Source organism: Micrasema longulum, unplaced genomic scaffold, assembly GCF_059751315.1.
Source record: "Micrasema longulum isolate JH-2025_06_02 unplaced genomic scaffold, ASM5975131v1 h1tg001896l, whole genome shotgun sequence".
NCBI classification, from domain to species: Eukaryota; Metazoa; Arthropoda; class Insecta; order Trichoptera; family Brachycentridae; genus Micrasema; species Micrasema longulum.
In genome coordinates this window covers 57,756-77,554 of record NW_028279070.1, presented here as the reverse complement: position 1 = coordinate 77,554, position 19,799 = coordinate 57,756, and the positions used below count along the sequence as shown (strand labels likewise).

At 30.7% G+C, this 19,799-nt stretch overlaps 1 protein-coding gene across 2 annotated transcripts in view; it reads left to right on the top strand.

The window, feature by feature from the left end:
• LOC148273609 (cubilin) overlaps nucleotides 1-19,799 on the top strand; it is an 88,206-nt gene that overhangs the window by 55,253 nt on the left and 13,154 nt on the right. For both annotated transcript variants that reach the window (XM_088238434.1, XM_088238433.1), the window contains exon 6: nucleotides 12,518-12,673. In XM_088238434.1, the coding sequence (XP_088094560.1) occupies nucleotides 12,518-12,673 (156 nt within the window). The remainder of the gene's footprint in view (nucleotides 1-12,517; nucleotides 12,674-19,799) is intronic.

Here is a 19,799-nt window from a genome sequence, read left to right as displayed (position 1 = left end):
CTTGATAAAACTCCATAGTTAATGATTTTGATAAAATCTACGCCAAGAAGTTTCATTGATAATTTTATCAAAATCATTGAAGAGAAAGAAGATGTTTGTTTAGGCGCGCTTTAAACTGAGATGCTTTAGGAAAATTTTTAATAGTGGATGAAAAATGATTCTACAGTCTAGCCACGTGGAAATTATGTTTATGAATTAGAAAATAAGTAGCAATTATATATAAGAGCAAAAAAGAGCATCGGAAAAAAATAAGGAAGTTAAAAATGAATTTATAAAATTACTTATTAAAAGTATAAGTCCTGATGTTAAAGTATTAAGTTTGAAACCGGTCAAAGTATATTTAAAAATTATAATGATTGATATAAAAGTATATTGTTAAGTATCCTCGGCATGGGAAACCCCAGTAAGGTCGCATTATTTTTATTATTATTTTTTGTTTGTAAGCAAAAAATATAAATAAATAAATAAATAATACAAATTTATAAAAAAACAGCCGTTAAAAATAATCTAACTGAATAAATGTACAGTCTATTCAAATATTTAATAAACTTTGGTTCTGTGACCGTCAGATAACGTTTTTAAATATAATATTCTAGTGTCAACAATATTTTGAGTTTGTCCAAATTTTTGTAGACAAGGACTGGATTCAACTCCCTGGGGAGCTGTTTATATTAACATATTACAACAGAGATGAAGAAAATTTAAGAGAAGGTAATATAGAAGTCGATGAAAGAATTGAAGGAATATAGATGTTCAAATATAGGCAGAATGGTGAATGTTACACAATGTGTAAAGTGGCCACTTAAACCAGCCATTGACAGGTCATAAGCCCTGTAGATGCCTGGACTTCTATATTACCTTCTCTTAAATTTTCTTAATCTCTGTTGTAATATGTTAATAAAAACAGCTCCTCAGGGAGTTGAATCCAGTCCTTGTCTACAAAAATTAGGACAAACTCAAAATATTGTTGATAAATTACCTGGTCCATGAAGAAGTATAGAAATTGAAAAAATAATATTTTCAGGCGTTGCCTAGTATGTAGGTGAAATAATTCAATTCGTTGAATCTCACCTGCATAAATAAAGGTTTCAGCTCTTTAACTTCACAAACATCAACAGATGAAAGAATTGAAGGAATATAGATGTTCAAATATTCTGCAATGGTGAATGTTACACAGTGTGTAAAGTGGCCACTTAAACCAGCCATTGACAGGTCATAAGCCCTGTAGATGCCTGGACTTCTATATTACCTTCTCTTAAATTTTCTTCATCTCTGTTGTAATATGTTAATATTCTAGTGTGTCTAACAAAAACGAAAATAACATGTTTACTTTGTTCACCGAGAGAAACTAACACAATTTAAAATGTCTATTAATCATTCGAACGCACTGCACATACATATCATATGTTTTTTACAATCTAGTCTTAAATAATGGTCAGAATTGTATTGTCCATCAGTAAATTAAAAAAAATAACTGTGAAATAATTTTTTAAAATAAGAAATCTGCTTGTTTTTGGATCACTTAATGAATCCGATAATGGAAAAGCTATCACCATAAAAAACGTATAGATTATGAATTATTGAAAAAAAATTCTTAAGACTAAAACGATTGTAATAACATTATCATAATTCATCACAAATCATATTAATTGCGCACTCGACAGCTAAATAACGATTCAATCGTCATTAAATGTTAATAAAATGGGTTTTATGGAACGGTAGCCATTAAGACAAAATAAATTGATACTTGAACGGGGAAGGTAGGTAAGGGTAGCTAAAATATAGTGCTAAGCACAAAAAGGTTTCATCCAATAAAAGGGGACAGGAGTGCTAGGGTTGGTGCGCCATACCTACAAACATAAGCATGATATACATCGATGAAGTACAGATTTATAGCTTATAGTGACAACCGGGAACGATCCATGCCTGTGAATTTGCTCGGACTCGCTATAAAATCTATGTTGAATCAGGGCACCTGCGATGCATTTAACTTTATTTATATATTTTTTTAATTTATTAATAATTTTTTTTTACAATATATGAGTACATAATAGGTAAAACAGAGTATTAAAAAAATAAAGAATAATTACATAGCAATGAAACACATATTAACAGTAAGAATAGTAAAGAAAAAATCCCACAAAGGCATGGCCTGTTTGTGGTATACAAGAAATATTGATGTTTTTTTTTGATATTTCTTGATAAAACTCCATAGTTAATGATTATGATAAAATTATAAATAAACTGATCAATGAAACTTCTTGGTTTAGTTTTACTTTTTTTTATTTTGACAAACGAGCGCTTTCGCCTTAGTAGGCATCTTCAAGACTGGTGAATTGTTTACAACATTTACAGTTTTTATACTAATCTCAACTTATCTCCAAAATATGTTAAGAATAGTGTAAAAACTGTAAATGTTGTAAACAATTCACCAGTCTTGAAGATGCCTACTTAGGTTGAAGCGCTCGTTGGCAAAATAATAAAAATGAAAACTAAACCAAGAAGTTTCATTGATAAGTTTATTTATAATTTTATCATAATCATTAACAAGAAATGTTTATGATTTTTTCGCTTTGATAATAAATAGACAGGTATAATATTTTTGTTAAATATAAGAACGAGAAAATAAAATATTCTGTAAGAAATTAGAAGGTGCTTTTGTATTTTTTAGTGATTAAATATTTTTAAAAAGAAATAAAAAATATAAAAAAAACAGAAAAATATTTCTTAAAGGGGCAACAAAATATCTCATAAAAATAAAAGTTTATATTTTTTAGTTAAAATCCAGAAAAGTGCGTGTCTTTTAAAAGAAGGAAAATTTCGAAAGCTTGGGATCAACGAAATATTAAATAAATATTAAATAAAAACTTATAAATAAAACATTACATGTTATGTTAACATTTTGCTCCTTGACGGTACGAATTTGTCCTGGTGTAAAATAATTTATATATCTCTCATATGAGAATGCATTTTATGTAACTAACTAACGGTCAGTGCAAATTAAGTAATTTTTAAGTAGTTTTGGCCATTTTGAAGAAATTCATTCCAAAAATGACTCCTTGGGATCAGTTTGGCGTGGAGTTGTCCCCGTTTTTTTGGTTGTGTAAAATTTCTACTCGTTTACAGACCTCAATATTTTAATTATGAAAGCAAGTAGATCAATTATTTTTTTCAAGCACTTTTGTGATTTGAATATAATGCGGAATTTTAATTTATTTTGGTGAATATAAGTATCGTATTGGAAAAATAACATGTTTTTAAATTGTGATTCTTGTTACCTGCATATCTATTTGTAGCTAGCAGTGATTTTTTTTACCATTAATTTAAACAAATGTTCATTAATTTGTAATTATATATATATATATATATATATATTTATATATATATATAAATATATATATATATATAAGTACACAAGTCACTCCTGATTCTTAATGACACACTTACCATGTCCGCCTAGAGTATACCATAATTACACCTTCGTAAATTTAAATAGATTTTAAGATTGTTTAGATTAAGTGTTATTATATAATAAATACTCAATAATGCAAATCTGTAATGACTTTCATAAACTGTTGAATGTTGATTGGCTTATGAAAGATAATACATAAGTGATTTAATTATAAATGGCAATTTTTTCTGTCGTTCTGTGAAAATTAACTCAAATAATTATTATTAACTTCGCGATAAACGTAGCTTTAATACACTATTTTAATACAAAACTAACACTAAAGTTTATTAGCAACCACAATGACATTCAGTAGATATTTCCATTATGATTGAAATATCAACGCTTAACACTAACCAATTCATTTTAAAATTAATAATACCAAAAACGGTCAATTCGAACATCACATATCCTATGTGATACATAATATGTCAATGGTATCCTATCAAATAAAAATAGTCCTCCGTAAATAATGTTTGAAATTTCAATTGTTTCCAAATTGTGAATCTTCAAAAAATATTTGTAATCTTCAAGCTTGTTTTAGTACCAAATACCGCGACCGGATAAAAGATGTAAAATAAACTTTTCTTTTTTGTATGCATGAATAAGCTGAGGTATCGGCTAGTTTCATCGTTCACTGAGAACGGGCTGGGCGCTTGGCGCACTTTATAAATATTTTTTTGTAGGAAGATATAAACGGTGGTAGTGATTTATAATAAATAACAATTATTTTGTTCATTTTCCCATAAACATAGTTACTATTAAACATGATTTTAGAAAGTCAAATTAAATGATTAGCTGGGCACAATCACTTATTTGAACCAGTCGCCCATAATTTCTACAAATCGAGGCTTTACCGACAGAATACATAAAGTCATAATAATAAGAACCGAGACAATCGCATTTGAAGCTTTTTTATTCTTTCAACACATTATTTCTACCATAATTTTTTTAAGTTTTTTTAAAGCTTTGAAAGAATAATCTTTATTCTAGGCATTCCAATAAATTTGAAGTCCACACCTTTCACTTGTAATTAAACATATTTTAAATAAATAAAGACTGTTGACTTAATGCATTCTGGCAGTATAGCCTCGATATAATATTATACATAAAATATGAAAAATGTATGAAAAACAAACTGTATCAATAAACTCCTTTTTGAACCTACTGGTGCATAGGGCACAACACCGGGAAAATGCATCGTATCTCAAAAGTTAGTTGATTAGTCAAACGCTTCAGGGTCCGATCCAAGGACAGCCTCCGTGGTGTAGTGGTCAAGACGCTTGACTCACGCACGGAAGGTTCCGGGTTTGATTCCCGGTGAGAACACAAAAATTAAAATGAGATTTTTCTCAAGCCTTGGTGCTCTGTGATGTGATTCACCACTGTAATTAGGTCTCTTGGCCTGTTGTGGTGCAAAAAAAAATGGAAAAAAAAAATGACAGTGCAATATTAGGCCCCGCAATTACAGTGGGAAAAAAATACGGATTATCAGTACGAAATTGAGTATTTTTGTACAAAATACATGACAGACGCCGTAGTGCAGTTGGTAAGACAGCTAACTGTGAAACTAGCGTCGCGGGTTCGATTCCCGCCAGTTGCAAGAAATAAATCGAAGAAAGATTTTTTTCTCAATTGGTCTAGGTGTTGTAGGAAATTGTTCATTACTTCCTTCCATATCCTATTTTTCACCTGCTGACCAGCCTGTTATTAGAGGCATAGCAGGTTATTTCTTAAAAACATTAAAAAAATAAAATATTTGAAGTTATTATATATCTATGCGTTGTAAATTACCTTAAATTAAATGACTAAAATATCGGTAAATTGATTACCGAACTCGATAATTCACATCACTGCTCAAACGCCATTGAAATTTGATGGATATTCCATACGAATTTACTACACTTATCTCTTGTCACCCACAGAAGTGTGCCATTGATAAGTGAGTCTACTATATTTTGTACAAATAATACACTGTAACCAGCTTAAGTGCTACAGTACGCTCCTGTTATCTTGGCGTGTAATTAATTGTTCACCGGATAATAATGTTACAGGCGATAGGTGAACATATCTTACGGTACATGCTTTGGAGCTTAAATCAGATTAAGCTTCTAAGAAGATAGTTTCATTACCGCTATTTGTTGTCTTAACCCTTAACTACTGTCGAACAAAAATATTACGTCTCCATTATGCGTGGGTCAATTTGGACCATAATAATTCTAAACGTAGTTCAATGAGTGCGTTTTATGAATAAAAATCCTTATTCGTTTACAACATTGTATGATTATGAAGGGTAAAAACACTAATAAAATGTTCTGAAATGTGTGATTCAAAAATAAATACCTAAATTCCCTCAGAGTAAAAATGCGCCAAGCTATAGAGGATGTCAAACGTAGGAAAATCATTATATGACTATTAGGTATTAAGTTAGCTACAGTTCGTGGCAAAACAATGGGTCGTACTCAGGTCGAGAATTGCCAAATGGATATTAATTTGCATTGTTATTTTTTTTTTAATATGTAGGTACCTGTGTATTTGTTATTGCTGGGTTATTCGAATTTATTTTTCTATAGTTCGCCTATATTTATTTTATAAAACTGAAAATACGTAAGTGTGATTATTTTTTTTAATTATTTATTCATTTTATTCACAATACACTTATGTTACATTTATTGAGACATAAATCCCAACTCCAAGAAACTAAAGTCCTGTGTTGAGTTTGTTTGTTTGTCTGACAAATTTCCAAAACAGTGAGTAGTAACGGCCTGAAATTTAGACACGTCATTTAAGATGCAATTTCAAGGTTAACGTTTCTGCTTTCGAGTAAAGTTTGAATCGACCTCTACTCTATAAAGACTCAAACTTTATATAGATGCCTAGTGCTGCCCCGACATATTGCCCGTAATTAACTGTCATTATCAACAGTAAACATACTTAGATTCACAAATTTATCCCCTAAATTGAGAAAACATTGTATTTGAAGTAAATGTAATATTATAAAGAAGGTTTTTAAGCAACATATTACACGTGTCGGGACAATTTATGCCAAAAATCAATGTTTATCATGGGAAAATATTCGAAATTAATTACCTGTAAAAACTGACTCCTTTAATACCTTTGACGCTCCTACTGCTACAACCAACCATACGTAAATATCCATAAGTTATTTACAAACAAAGCCAAGCACAGCGAAAATCGTTATGCCTATGTTGTCAAACAAATAACATGGCCGCCTATTTGTTGCTAACCAACATCGCTTGCGTTCTATGAAACAAAGTGATAGGGCTTCTCTATAGGTTGACGCGTTATAACTCTGACCTTCTTGCTCATACTGATAATCGTGGTTTCGGATGTTACAGGGTTTAAATAACACCCTGTACAAAAATTAAAATAAAAATAAACGTAAAACTAACTCCCTCTCTAAACACGGATTTTCACTCTATTAGAGGTAGAAACGTTATTATTTATTATGTCTGTACAAAATGTCACCATTTTTTTAAATCAATAATTTTAAAAAAGACAAAAAAATAAAATAAAATATTATACTAACTAAACATTCATCTTTATCAAGCACAGGAGACTTAGCGCAAATGCAGTTTTGGCATAATGCAACACAGTTGCTAACCATGCACTTTATGGATTTGTTTCTGCCAAGTCAGTCAACCCTTTGATCCCTGAGTATAGATTTTTTATTTATTTATTTAAACGCCTTTTAGGCTTTTACATGCTTTACAAAAATATATACAAATGAAGAGAGACATGTATTTTATACGGAAGTAGCAAAAAATGTATAAATGATTTTTATAAGAAAAAGAAAAATATTCAAAATATCATTTTAACATATAAGTATAAAAGGGAAAAAACCGAAGTTTTTTTAAAAATATGATGACAGAAATGCATTTTACACAAAAAAGAAGCAAAAAAAAAAATAAGAGGAGAAAGAAAAAAAAAAAAAAAAACTCATTACACATTATAAAAAAAAACTCATTATACATAATAATACATGCATATATTACATTAGAGAACAGGAGCTTATTTTTTCGTATAGGTTATATTAAAATAATCTTAAAATTTGATGAAGTTAGAAAAATACTAATTTAGAATACAGATATAAGTCAATAAACGTAATTTAGTAGAGTTTTAAAACATTTTTTTGACTTACATCATTAAGAGTTTAGAGCTTAAATACGATTTTATATTTTGATTGTTTTTTTTTAAACTCTATAATAAAAAATCAGTCAGCAGTGGACGTCCAGGACGTCAAAAACCCGATGCCTTGTAAAGTAGGCAAGCATGCACATGGGCTAGCCTACCGTATCTCCTCCACTTAATGATAGTTTTCATGGAAGTTTGCTGTGTCCGTTATTTAAATATTTCATTCCTCCCTGTTCGATGCTCCAAATAGGGAAAAGACATGGAATAATGACGATAATAATTAAAAATAGCGGTTTGCATTTTCTTTTCCGAGAATCGCAGTATTAAAAAAATGATATTTTTGAAGAATCAACATTATGATAAAAAAACGAAATGATTGCAAAAAAAGAACCGAATTGTAATCATAATTACAATATTAAAGTTTTTTGGCAAAAATAATTTTATACAATTAAACGGGTGACATCTCTAGGCAAAACTGATCACATGAAGTAATTTTTGGGAACTTATTTTTCCAAAATGGCCAAAACAACAAAACGTCTAAATATGTTCCAATAGTGATTAGTTACATCAAATGCAGTCTCACGAAAAAGATATACGAGTTATTTTACATTAGGACAAATTGTACCATCAGGGAGCAGAGGGTTAGTGGTGACCACACTTGAATTGGGTTAAGCGTGGTAGTTCATAATAGTATAGAGTGTACCACTCTTGTTTTAACGTGGAGTGATTAACTCATCTATTGCTGTTTTGTCAAAGCTAGATTTATACGTTTCAAGAATTAGTAATTACTTCAATGGAAAAATAGTAAATAGCACATGATTGACAAAAATTATTTTGAACAATAATTTGTTTATGAGTTATCGGTATTCAATCTTTATACTATTCGTTATTGAAATGCCCTTAATGGTTCTTTTATTTACTTGGCGAATAATATTTATATTAACCCTACAATGTCCAATGTAAAAGATTTGCCACATACTGATAATCGGTGTTAAAAAAGTGATTTCAAACATGTTTATCACTCAGCGACTAGTTATTTTATTGTATACATACTGGTCATTATAATTTATTTTTAAAAGTCGCCACCAGGGTAAAATTTTCCGACAAAATTTGAAACAAAAAGTCAGTTGCACGTATTCTGTCAAAAGTGTAATTTAGCTTAAATTCAAAGGGTGATTTCTTTGTTTTTTTTTAAAGCTTTGAAGTTGTAATTGTTTCCGCAACATTCATAATTATTTGAAAAGATGTTCATAAGAGTTGGTATCTATTGTTTTTCTAAAATTTTTGTATTTTTTAACCTTTTAATGCCCGATGTAGTGTGTTGTCCACATAAACTAAAATGTCAAATTAAAACTGAAAAAAAAACCCTTTTTAAAATTATTTTTATCAGTATTAGCATAAAAAAAATGATGTAAATACGTTTTAGTTAGAATTTAAAAAAATGGGCATTGAAGGGTTAAGATTGCCAATAACTTTGTTAGTATTTTAGTGTCATTTTGTATTTAAGAAAAAAATGAGGAACAATAAATAGTACATCATTTATTTATCTCGAATCTATTTTTATGCAAGGGAATCTATACAGTAAGGTTTTTTTTTGAACACTTTTATATTTTTTTAATACTATACTATGTAGAATGTATCCCCCGTGTCAATAAAGGTTCTCGTGTAATTTTATAATTAACGAGCTAAACCCGATAATGCTTCGTTTTTGCTCGATTCGAGTATATATTCGTATATAGATTAAATCAACACAATTGAAATTTACAGTATTATTTTCGAATTTCGAATTACAGAAATTTTGAGAGTATGCGGTGACAGAGAATTTTGGTAAATACGCATCTAAAGATTGTTTTTCTGTCACTGTCTTTTGTGGAGATGCCACCCTGATACTGTGCAAAAAAGACAACTGCATATCGGAACTCTTATGCTTAACTAAAATAGAGTTGTCGGATGAATAAAATTTTCTGTATCGGTACATTTTACGTTTTTTAAAAATAATCATCATATTAATTTGTATACCACGCGTTCGAAGACATCAGATAAAGCTGGGTGTTTTTATGGGTTTTTGGATGGTTCTAGTTCCCATAATAAACAATTTATCAAAAAAAAATAAAACAAAAAGGACACGCCAATGGGAAAATCTATCGTGTGGTATGCAGCTACAAGTTTGGTTTTTTATGCCTTACTAATTTTAAAAAAAAGTAATTGCTCCATTGCCATAATCCAGAAGGAAAATACTGGAATACGTTTGAATGAAAAACAGTCAAACCGTGTTTTCTCTTAAGATTAATAATTGTTAAATAAACACAAAATTTTACTTGACAATGTTTTTACGTAACGTGAATGAGGATCGGTTTTTTTTAAATAATACCATAGACCTATTAATGTACATAGACGCACCCTGAGCCCCCTAAAATTATGATAAACACTCACGGCCAAACGCTCAGTCATGCCGAACGCGTATTTAGTCGTTCTTTAACCACCAACCGAGTTGACCCGAGGGTGACAAATCATTTTAAACAAAAATGCCCGATTGCCTCGTGAAATCGCGTAAAAACCGCTCGGATAAACGTAAAAAAGATGGTGTAACTGCACTTAACTGTTATTTTTTAAACGTCTTCACAAAACCGTTTAATTTGTGAAACGGTTATTGTCATTTCTACTTTTATAAAAAATAAAAAACGAAATGCCCATCTCTATTTGAAAGTACGAATCTAAAAAATATTTTGTATTCAAAAGACGTAAATTGAATTGATGTTACATAATTTAAACTTTTGACATTATTTCCGATTATTTTTTATTTAACAGCCGTCAAGTTTTACCACCCTAAGGAGAAATTTGATCAATTATTTTATTTGACCTATCAGATCTCCCCCTTCTAGTTATATTTATAATGGAAGTCATCACTCATCACTTATCAACTTTTATTGTCAAGGGTAGGTTAGACGCTCTTCGGGGTTCTTTCGATAGCATCAAACGCTTTATGTGAAGTGCATGTATTCAGAGCATCGATCATACAAATATAATAGTGGAATTTTTAGTTTAAATGTTTAGAAAATTATAAATACGTTAATATGGAAGCGGAGTACTGGATTAGTCTTACTTAAAATAAGTCAAGGTAAAATAAGTCATCGGTCACTTCGGTTGACAGTAAAAACTATTTTCATTCCTAAGTATTGACAGAAAAAAATATTTTTATTTCTAAGCACTACACCATAGTACACACACTCAAAACTTGGGTATTTGCATAATTATTTACGAACAAATATTTTGTAAAATCCCGCATTACATAATTTACAAAAAAAAACGTCAAAATACATTGAACTTTATCCCTTTTTTCTCAAGTCTATATTTTACTCCCATATATCAGAGTCAACACCAAGACTCCATTCTGTACTGCTAATCAAATCAAAATTCAAATATTTTATATCATTCGTTTTATTTTCACATACAATTCTTGTTGAAATTATGTTTATCAGTTTTTAATTTATATACATACATTTAAATACGTTCATGTTATTTTTTCAAAAATTCATAATATTACAAATATATTAAAAATCATTCTTCCTTAGATCTACTTTATTTATTTACCCTTATCCTACTTGCAGTGCAGTATTTATTTTCTTTTGATTTTGTTTTAAGCGTGTAGCGTTTCAACTGTTAAAAACTTATTTTTATTAAAAATATAATAATATATATTTTTGTTTTTATAATCAACTCTAATATTTAATTTTGGTGGTCATTTTTAAAGAGTCGTAAATAACTCATTATTACAAAATAGAAATCGAGTTGTGGTTGAGAAGGATTCGAAACCTGGACCTCTGATCCATGAGTCCGAAACATAAGCCACGAGACCACAACCCGATTTAAATACTAATATTGTAATAATCTTTCTCTGAGCCTATTTTTCATAGAATGTGTGAAAAATTCAAAGCAATTTCACAATAAAAAAGTGTTGTTCGAATTATTATTTGTTAACTAAGTATATGCCTTAGAGTAATAATTTACTAGAGGAACCATTTAGTTTTTCATTAGCGGCCTCCGTGGTGTAGTGGTCAAGACTTGAAACACAAACGGTAGGTTCCGGTTCCGATTCTCGGTGAGAACATAATTTAGTGTGAATATTCTCAAACCTGGGTGTTATGTGCTGTGCACTATTTACTATTTCAATTTACTAATAAAATTGGGTTTCCTTGCTTGTTGTGGTGCAAAAAAAAAACCACTGAAATCGAAAGAAATCAATATTTTATTAATGGAAGTATTTTTAACTATACGTATGTACTATGATTATACAAATTTATTTAAATGTTTTATTTTGTTTTTCCAAATAATAAAACAATTTGTAATACGTCCATGCAACCTCGTTTATTATTTAATATGTTGAAAGTGTTTTATGTATAAATTTAAAAAACATATTATATGTGAGTGAATGGTGAGTATAAGCAATAAAAAAAAGTTAAGGATATTAGTTTTATATATTTCCCATGTTATTTAATACGTTTATGCAATAAATTTATAAAATAAAAAATAAATAAATGAAAATATAATATGCATGTGGTAAGTATGAAGAATTAAAAAAAGTTTAGTTCATTAGTTTTGTATAGATTCCCTATGATTAAATATGTTTACTTATTTTATGCAATAAATTTATAAATACATGTATTAGCGTAATACATGACTTGCCTAGGAGAGTTTTTTTACTATTTTTATTTTTTGTAAATAAATCATACTACAAAAAAAGAACTAAAACATTTATTCAGAATCCATTTATGAAATTATAAGCAAAAATATAATATTTTTTTAATACAATACCAACAAACTTTTAAGGACTATACTTAAAGAAACTAGTACAGAATCAAATTACGTTTTTCGTTTATTTCAAAGGTACCATTATTTGATTTTGTTTGTCCCCAGGTAAAGAACATTGTCCTTACGACTATATCAAGATATACGACGGGAAGGATGGTTCCTCCCCTGTTATAGGGGTGTTTTGTGGTATGGGGAAGTTCCCGTACTCCATCATCGGAACTTCACAGGACCTGTTTGTAGAATTCGTATCATCCCCCGCGGGTAAGTTACGAAAAATAAATTTATTAGATACTAGAAATAATATTATGATGATTTTTTTTCTTTATATAAAACTAGCGGACCCGATAGACGTTGTCCTGCCAAAACGTTGGCTTGCCTGCTATTAGCTGGTTCCGCAAACGTTATTTGATATTCGAATTTTCCACCTACCGGGTCCAATTGTGAACTCATGCTTAGCGCGAATTAAGTCATTCTATGACTGCCAGCCGGGTTTTGCGTGAGCTTGACATTTTATTCGAAACCAAAAGAAATAAAAAGAAAAATTACTGATTGTGTCGTGAAAGCATGCACAAACTGATCGGATAAAAAGAAAAAGCCTTTTCATTGATAAGTGGGTACCGAGGTACTTATTTATGATTTAATTTCTAAATAAAAAAATATTCATATTCAAATATTGAATTTAATTATGTACCTAGGTACTTGTTTATGGTGAAATTCCAAAACATAAAAAAAAATATTTTCAATTAAAGAATTTTTTTAGCAAATGTCAAACTCCGCTTTTCTACCATAAGAGGTGTACTTTAGGTAGTAATGTGACTTTCAAAAATGTATGTAATTAATGTCTATTAAAAGAAAATAAATGGGTAGAAATTATAAGGCGTGTAAGGGAAAAATCTGATTGGGATACATAAAAAGTGAATGTTGTTTGTAAACATTAAACAACAAACTGTTTTTAAACATCAAAAACAACATCCTTAGATTTTTTGTCTATGCATTCTTGTCGAATGCAACCCTTGTAGGTCAATGAATAAACCATTAATGTTCCTTTTTTTTTTACATATTGTACTGAAGATTTTAATATCTACGAACACGCACAGCGCAAAGTTCTATATTTTGCTGAAAACCGTAGGTAAATCAGTTCAGCCGTTTAGTTGGAGTTCAGTGACAGCAGACGTACAGAAGAATTATAAACATAAAGATAATATAAAGGTGCATTAATTTGTTTCATAAAAATAATACACGAATTATCATTAAAAAGTATTTTAAAAATTGCACAAAAAAAAATAAACAGTTGAATTTTAAAACACGAATGGATAAAAAAAAATATCATAATATATTTTTATGATAACTAGATTGCTGATTAACCAAAAGATTTTTGTTTTTATTGATGTAACAGATGTCTACCGATTTCGAGACGCACCAATCTCGTCGTCAGGACACTATTACTAATGACACTAATATGCAAATCATAGAAATATAATATTCTAGAAACCGCTTAGAACTAAGTTTGCATACTTAACAGTGTGTCCAAAAGTTTACCAATTACCCCTCCCCGTACGACATCCCGCCTGCGCGCATGCGTGAAGTGGCCGCGTAATGTTGCCACATCGCAAACAATTATTATCATAAAACAAATATAAATTAATTTTGTGTAATGTTGTGTTAAGTTTTACCTCAAATTGGTTTTTACTGATTTGACTACAAAAAAAAAGTACTTTTACCAGGCAAACGTATATAAAAAACCTTAATTAATCATTTAATAATTAAGTTCATTAAAACCGTCTGATATTATATTCAGGCATATTAATAGAAAGCGGGTAAAGAATTTGACTACCCTTGCAATGCTAACAAAATGTCCATTTTATTTTATTTCACAATCTACAGATAGTAAAATAATCGAATTCTTAAATAATATTATTTGTGAAATTGCTACTTACTCGTGAAATGTGATCTCACCTATCATTTAGTCCGTATTTTGACACCTAAAAACGATACAACATGGCATCACTGAATTTAAATCGCCAGTTGCAAACTAAGCGACGTCTACTGAGTAACTAATGGCCAAAAATACTTACATATGAGTAGTTTTGGCAATACAAAAATATATCCCCAACGTGATGATAGGGCACATTCTAAATGAATCAAACACCAACGTGGACTCACTAAAGTGTTGCATAAAAAAATAAAACCAGGGTATTGATAGTACACATGCCGTAAGAAGTATAACATTAAAATCAGTGCTAGTTGGTGTAACATTTTAACAACAAAAGAGTTATTTCGGCACGTGCGTTTTATATTTTTTTGCAACCACTTTGGTGAAAGGGATTTGCATGTTAGTATGGTAAGTTTTTTGATAAAAAGATGGGTACTAAGGTGGACCGATATTTTTTTCCCGAATTTTGGAATGAAAGAGGTCTAAAAAGTTGCCTTTTGATTACTCAGATTGCAAAAAATATTTTTTTAAAAATTGATTGTACCTTTGGCTCTCAACCAGAGCTTGAAGTTTTCTAAAGCGGCTGCCATTTCGTATTTAAGTAAAAAAAAAACGGTCTAATTAAATTTTATAATGTGTATTAAGCCTTAATAAATAAGATTCTAAGGGCATAAGTTGCACTTTGTTTTGTAATAAATGTGTAGCATTGTTTTAATGAGCCATTGTTTGTGTCAATATTAGCCGAGCGCTCAACGGAATCAGTTCCGCGGAGTGCAAACTTTTTGCAAATCGGTAGTTTTTAAACGTGTTCTAATTGAGTTATTCGAGTGCTTAACTAACAAAATAATCTTATCAATATAGATAGTAAACTAAATGTTTAGACAGTTTTAAACATCGAACCTCGGTTGAGGGTCAAAAGTAATATGGAAAATTTCTAAAAATTATTTTTACGTTCAATGTGAATCAAATTGTTTATTTCTGGACCCTTAACTTTAAAAAAATTAAAAAAAACGTCATACATCATCGGCTCACTCTAATGGATACGTCTCGAAACCGGTAGACATAGAAAAGTCGTATATGGTTACTTATTTATTTATTATTGCACTACGACAAGCCAGCAGGCACAATAACAGTAGTGAATTACATCACACGACACCAAGGCTCAAGATTTTTTGTTTATTTTTTCATCGTGAATTGAACCTGGAATCCACAGTGCGTTAGTCATGTGTCTTAGCCATTACACCACAGAAAAGAAATGTTTGACTGCAAGATTAATGCTTTAAATATTAATAATAATCACAATGCAGTAATCACAATAATGTTTTGAGTATGTCCAAATGTTTGCAACCAGGCTGGATTTCCTCTCTAGAGAGTTATTCATATCTAAATTTATTGCATCAGACAAAAAAAAAATTAAGAAGGGAATATGGATGTCTAGGCATTCACGGGGCTAATGACCTGTCATTGGCTGGTTTGAGTGGCCACTTTACACCATTCTGCCTGTGTGTTTTTTTTATATTTTTAATATATATTTGGACCCCTGTATTTAGTAGCCTTACGTGTCATGTACAAGGCTAAGGTACTCGAAAAAATCGTTTTTGTTTGTCTCAGAAATGGGATGTTCGATTACTGATTTTGGCTTATTACCTTTATGAGTCCAATCACCATTGTTGCAAAGTTCAAGAACTATGGCGCGTGATAACGTCTTTTAACTACAGTGCAGATATCTGTTAAGGGTATTCTATCTTTCCTTCATTCTGCTCCAAGATAATGGGCGTGGAGTACTAAAAAATGAGCACTGAAATAACAGATGTTCGATACTCTGTGAAGAAATATCATCGCATGGATAATAGTCATCATTCCTTAATTTAAACATATATAGATAACTTCTCAAAGCGCCGTGTCCGGTGTCGGCCTGTGTTTAAACATCCACATGCTGCAACTCTTCCATCTGTTGACTTTTGTGACGTAAAAGAGCTGAAATATATGGTTGAGATTCATTCGGCTGAACTAATTCACCTACTAGGCAACATCTGAAAGCAATTTTTAAATTTTTCTACTTTTTTTATGACCAGTAAGTTAATTTAATAATGTTTTGAGTATGTCCAAATGTTTGCAGACAGGCTGAATTTCCTTCCTAGGGAGTTATTCAGATCTAAATTTGTGACATTATGTAGGATGTTTAAACATAGGCAGAATATTGAATGATAACAGTGTGTAAAATAGCAACGTAAACTACCGAACACAGGTCCCAAGCTCTGTAAATACCTAGACTCCCATATTTTCTTCTCAAAAATGTTTTCTCTCTGATGCAACAAATTAATGTAATTACAATATCTTATTTGTTATTTGAATTTGAAATACTAAACCCTCCTCGTGTTAATTCTGAATGCTAAGCCGAGGTTGATCCTACACACAATTTACTAAACGCTACAAACTCAGTAACACGACAATACAAAGTCTTGGTTTGCCTACCCTACATTGATATCACATTTCGCGACAGTCGTGATGGTTCGTGAAGGGTTTATCAATACTGTAAAACTTGGAGACCCAAGTAGGCATCTCTTACTTACTTTGACAAGGCTGCATTTACATCCTTTAACACCAGTCAAGAGTAAAACAATCCGACCGAGTGAAATGCTTTTTCAAAGGTTTAAAAAAAATTCGCGAATACTGTATTATCTAAATTTGTACTAACAGAGTGAAAAAATATTTTCGAGAAGAAAATATGAATGTCTAGCCATCTACAGTAGGGTAGGCCGATAATTTTTTTTTTTCGAATCTTAAAATAAAAGGGGTCTTAAAATTTGCCTTTTGGATTACTTAGAATGCTAAAAATATCAACAACAAAAAAAATCGAAAGTACCTTTGGCCCTCAACCAGAGCTAGAAATTTTCGAAAAAATCGATTTTCTGCGCTAAACCGGCTGTTATTTCGTATTTAAGTAAGAAAATCAGTCCAAATAAATTTTATAGTGTACGTTAAATCTAACTCAACAAGAATCTAAGGGCAAAAGTTTCACTTTGTTTTGTAATAAATGGGTAGCATTGTTTTAATGAGCCATTTTATTTGTCAATATTAGCCAGGCAATCAACAGAATCAGTTCTGCGGAGTGAATACTTTTTGCGTTTCGGTAGTTTTAAAACATGCTCGAATTCGTAATGTGATTAGGTTATATCTTTACTAACAATTTTTTTGTTTTATCAATATAGATAATTAACAAAATGTTCAGACAGTGTTAAATTTAAAACCTAGGTTGAGAGCCAAAAGTAGTGTGGAATATTTTTTTAAATAATATTTACCTTCAATGTGATCCAAAATGCAACTTTTTAGACCGCTTTCACTTTGATGTCTAAAAAAATAAAAAAAACTTGTTACTTGTTATCATTGGCCCACTCTAATTTACAGGGCTTATTACCTGTCATAGGCTCCTACAATTCTAACTTCGTTTACACATACGAGGTGTGTTCAGAAAATAACAAGAACTTTTTAATTTCGCGGGTTTGGAGAATCCGATTGTCAATTTTTTTTAAATGTACCTCTGAAGTATACTATAATTGAACGAATTTATGCAAAAAGCAGCCAGCCATAGAAAAGTGAAACTGAGATAAAAGCATTTTTATAAAAATAGTGAATAATCAAATCTACACGACAGTTGGAATGTTTTCGACTTAGACAAATGATGAACAATGAAAACATTTTTTTTTATATTACAAACAAGAATCTTATTATGTATTGAACAGGTCAAATGATTTTACCGTACCGTAAGATTTTTCAAGAGCTGTGGGTGTTTTTTACAAATTGAGAAATGCCGTTTTGGTGATCGACACCATTTTCAAGAAGGTGATTATTACTGTTTTTTTTATGAAAACGGTCTGGCTCTTTTTAGCAGAATATAGAATTTGATAACATAAATATCTATTTTTTTCGAAATAATGGACTACCTCCTTTTTGCAAAACTACGTTCAATTTTCAGAAGTATTCATTGTTTTTTTTGGCTGTGGCAGCCGCCAAGGTTGGAAGGTTAGTGGTCGGTGTGCTCGGCGATTTTCATCTTGGCGATCCAGAATACCTCTACTAGGACGATTAAGCTTTTGTTTCAACATCAAATACATAAACTCATGTTTCGTCACCTGTAATAATACGTTTCAAAAGTTTTTCATCGTCGTTGACTTCATTTAGTGACACCTGGGTAACTTCCATTCACCGCTGTTTTTGTTCGAAATTCAAAAATTTTGGATCAAATTTTGCTGTCACGCGTTTTAAACCCTAAACATTCGAAAAATTTCATGGCATGAGCCAATCAATACGACAAAATCATTAACGACTTCTTTGTTTGTGATTCGGTGATCGTTCATAACAATTTCATCAACTTTTTCACGTTTTCATTGGTTGTTGATGTGCCGGGGCGTCCGGGCCGTCCGGGCCGTCCGTAATCTTCAAAATCTTCATGGCCATTTTGGAAACGCTTATACCACTCATTAACTCTTGTTTTACTTAAAGCAGACTTTGCTGACATTTCACAAACTTTGTTACACTTTATTTAATTTTTTACAAACAATTTTACACAAACTTTTTCATCCATTTTTTTTAACAAACGAAAATTACCGAGCTTATAAAAACACGTCTTACCTTAGCGGCTGCCACAGACAAAGTAAACAGCAGCTTGCCCACCACATACCGCACATTGCATCTGAGGACATAAGTCTCCTTGGCGGTGCCCATATACACGGAAAATTTGCTCATTGTCAAACAAGAAAAGCTGCCTGAAGAAACTCTCTAAAATCTGGTAGCATTACCATCTTTGTGCTGAAAGAAGATAATCCAGAAGTACATAATATGTTCTTCATTGAATTGAGAAAAGAGGGAAGTGAATTTTTCACTGACTGGGATTAAATTGATTGGACATCATCAATTCGCCGAAATGATTACAAAACTTTTAAAAAGCCTTGAAATCTTTTTGGAAGCCACCAGATCTGTATATCCAACAGGGCCACGGATAGAAGCGAAAGGCGAAAAAACAAAGTAAAGAATGAATACAGCTGTGAATTTCAGTATACTTAAGGGGCATAAATAACAACATAATTTGAAAAAAAATGAAAATCGGACTCTTTAAACCCTCGAAATTTAAAACTTCCCGTTATATACCTAACGTGTAAGTTTAAATTTGCGTGAAATCATTTTAAACTGTTTTTTTTTTATACTTTATATGCCTACGTTATTGGTATATTATGCTTTTGTGATGGTATGTCATTTCTGAAATATTTTAATAATTCTTGACAATTAGATGATAATCCAATCCAATCCGTCTCGCTCCAACTTAAAGGTATATCGTTTTGTTAAAATTATACTTCATCAACCAATAGTTCTTATATAGAAGTATAGAAGTCAAAAAACACAATTGTTTTATTATGTAGTTGTTTATTTTTGTGAAAACGGCCCTTATTTCTAAAA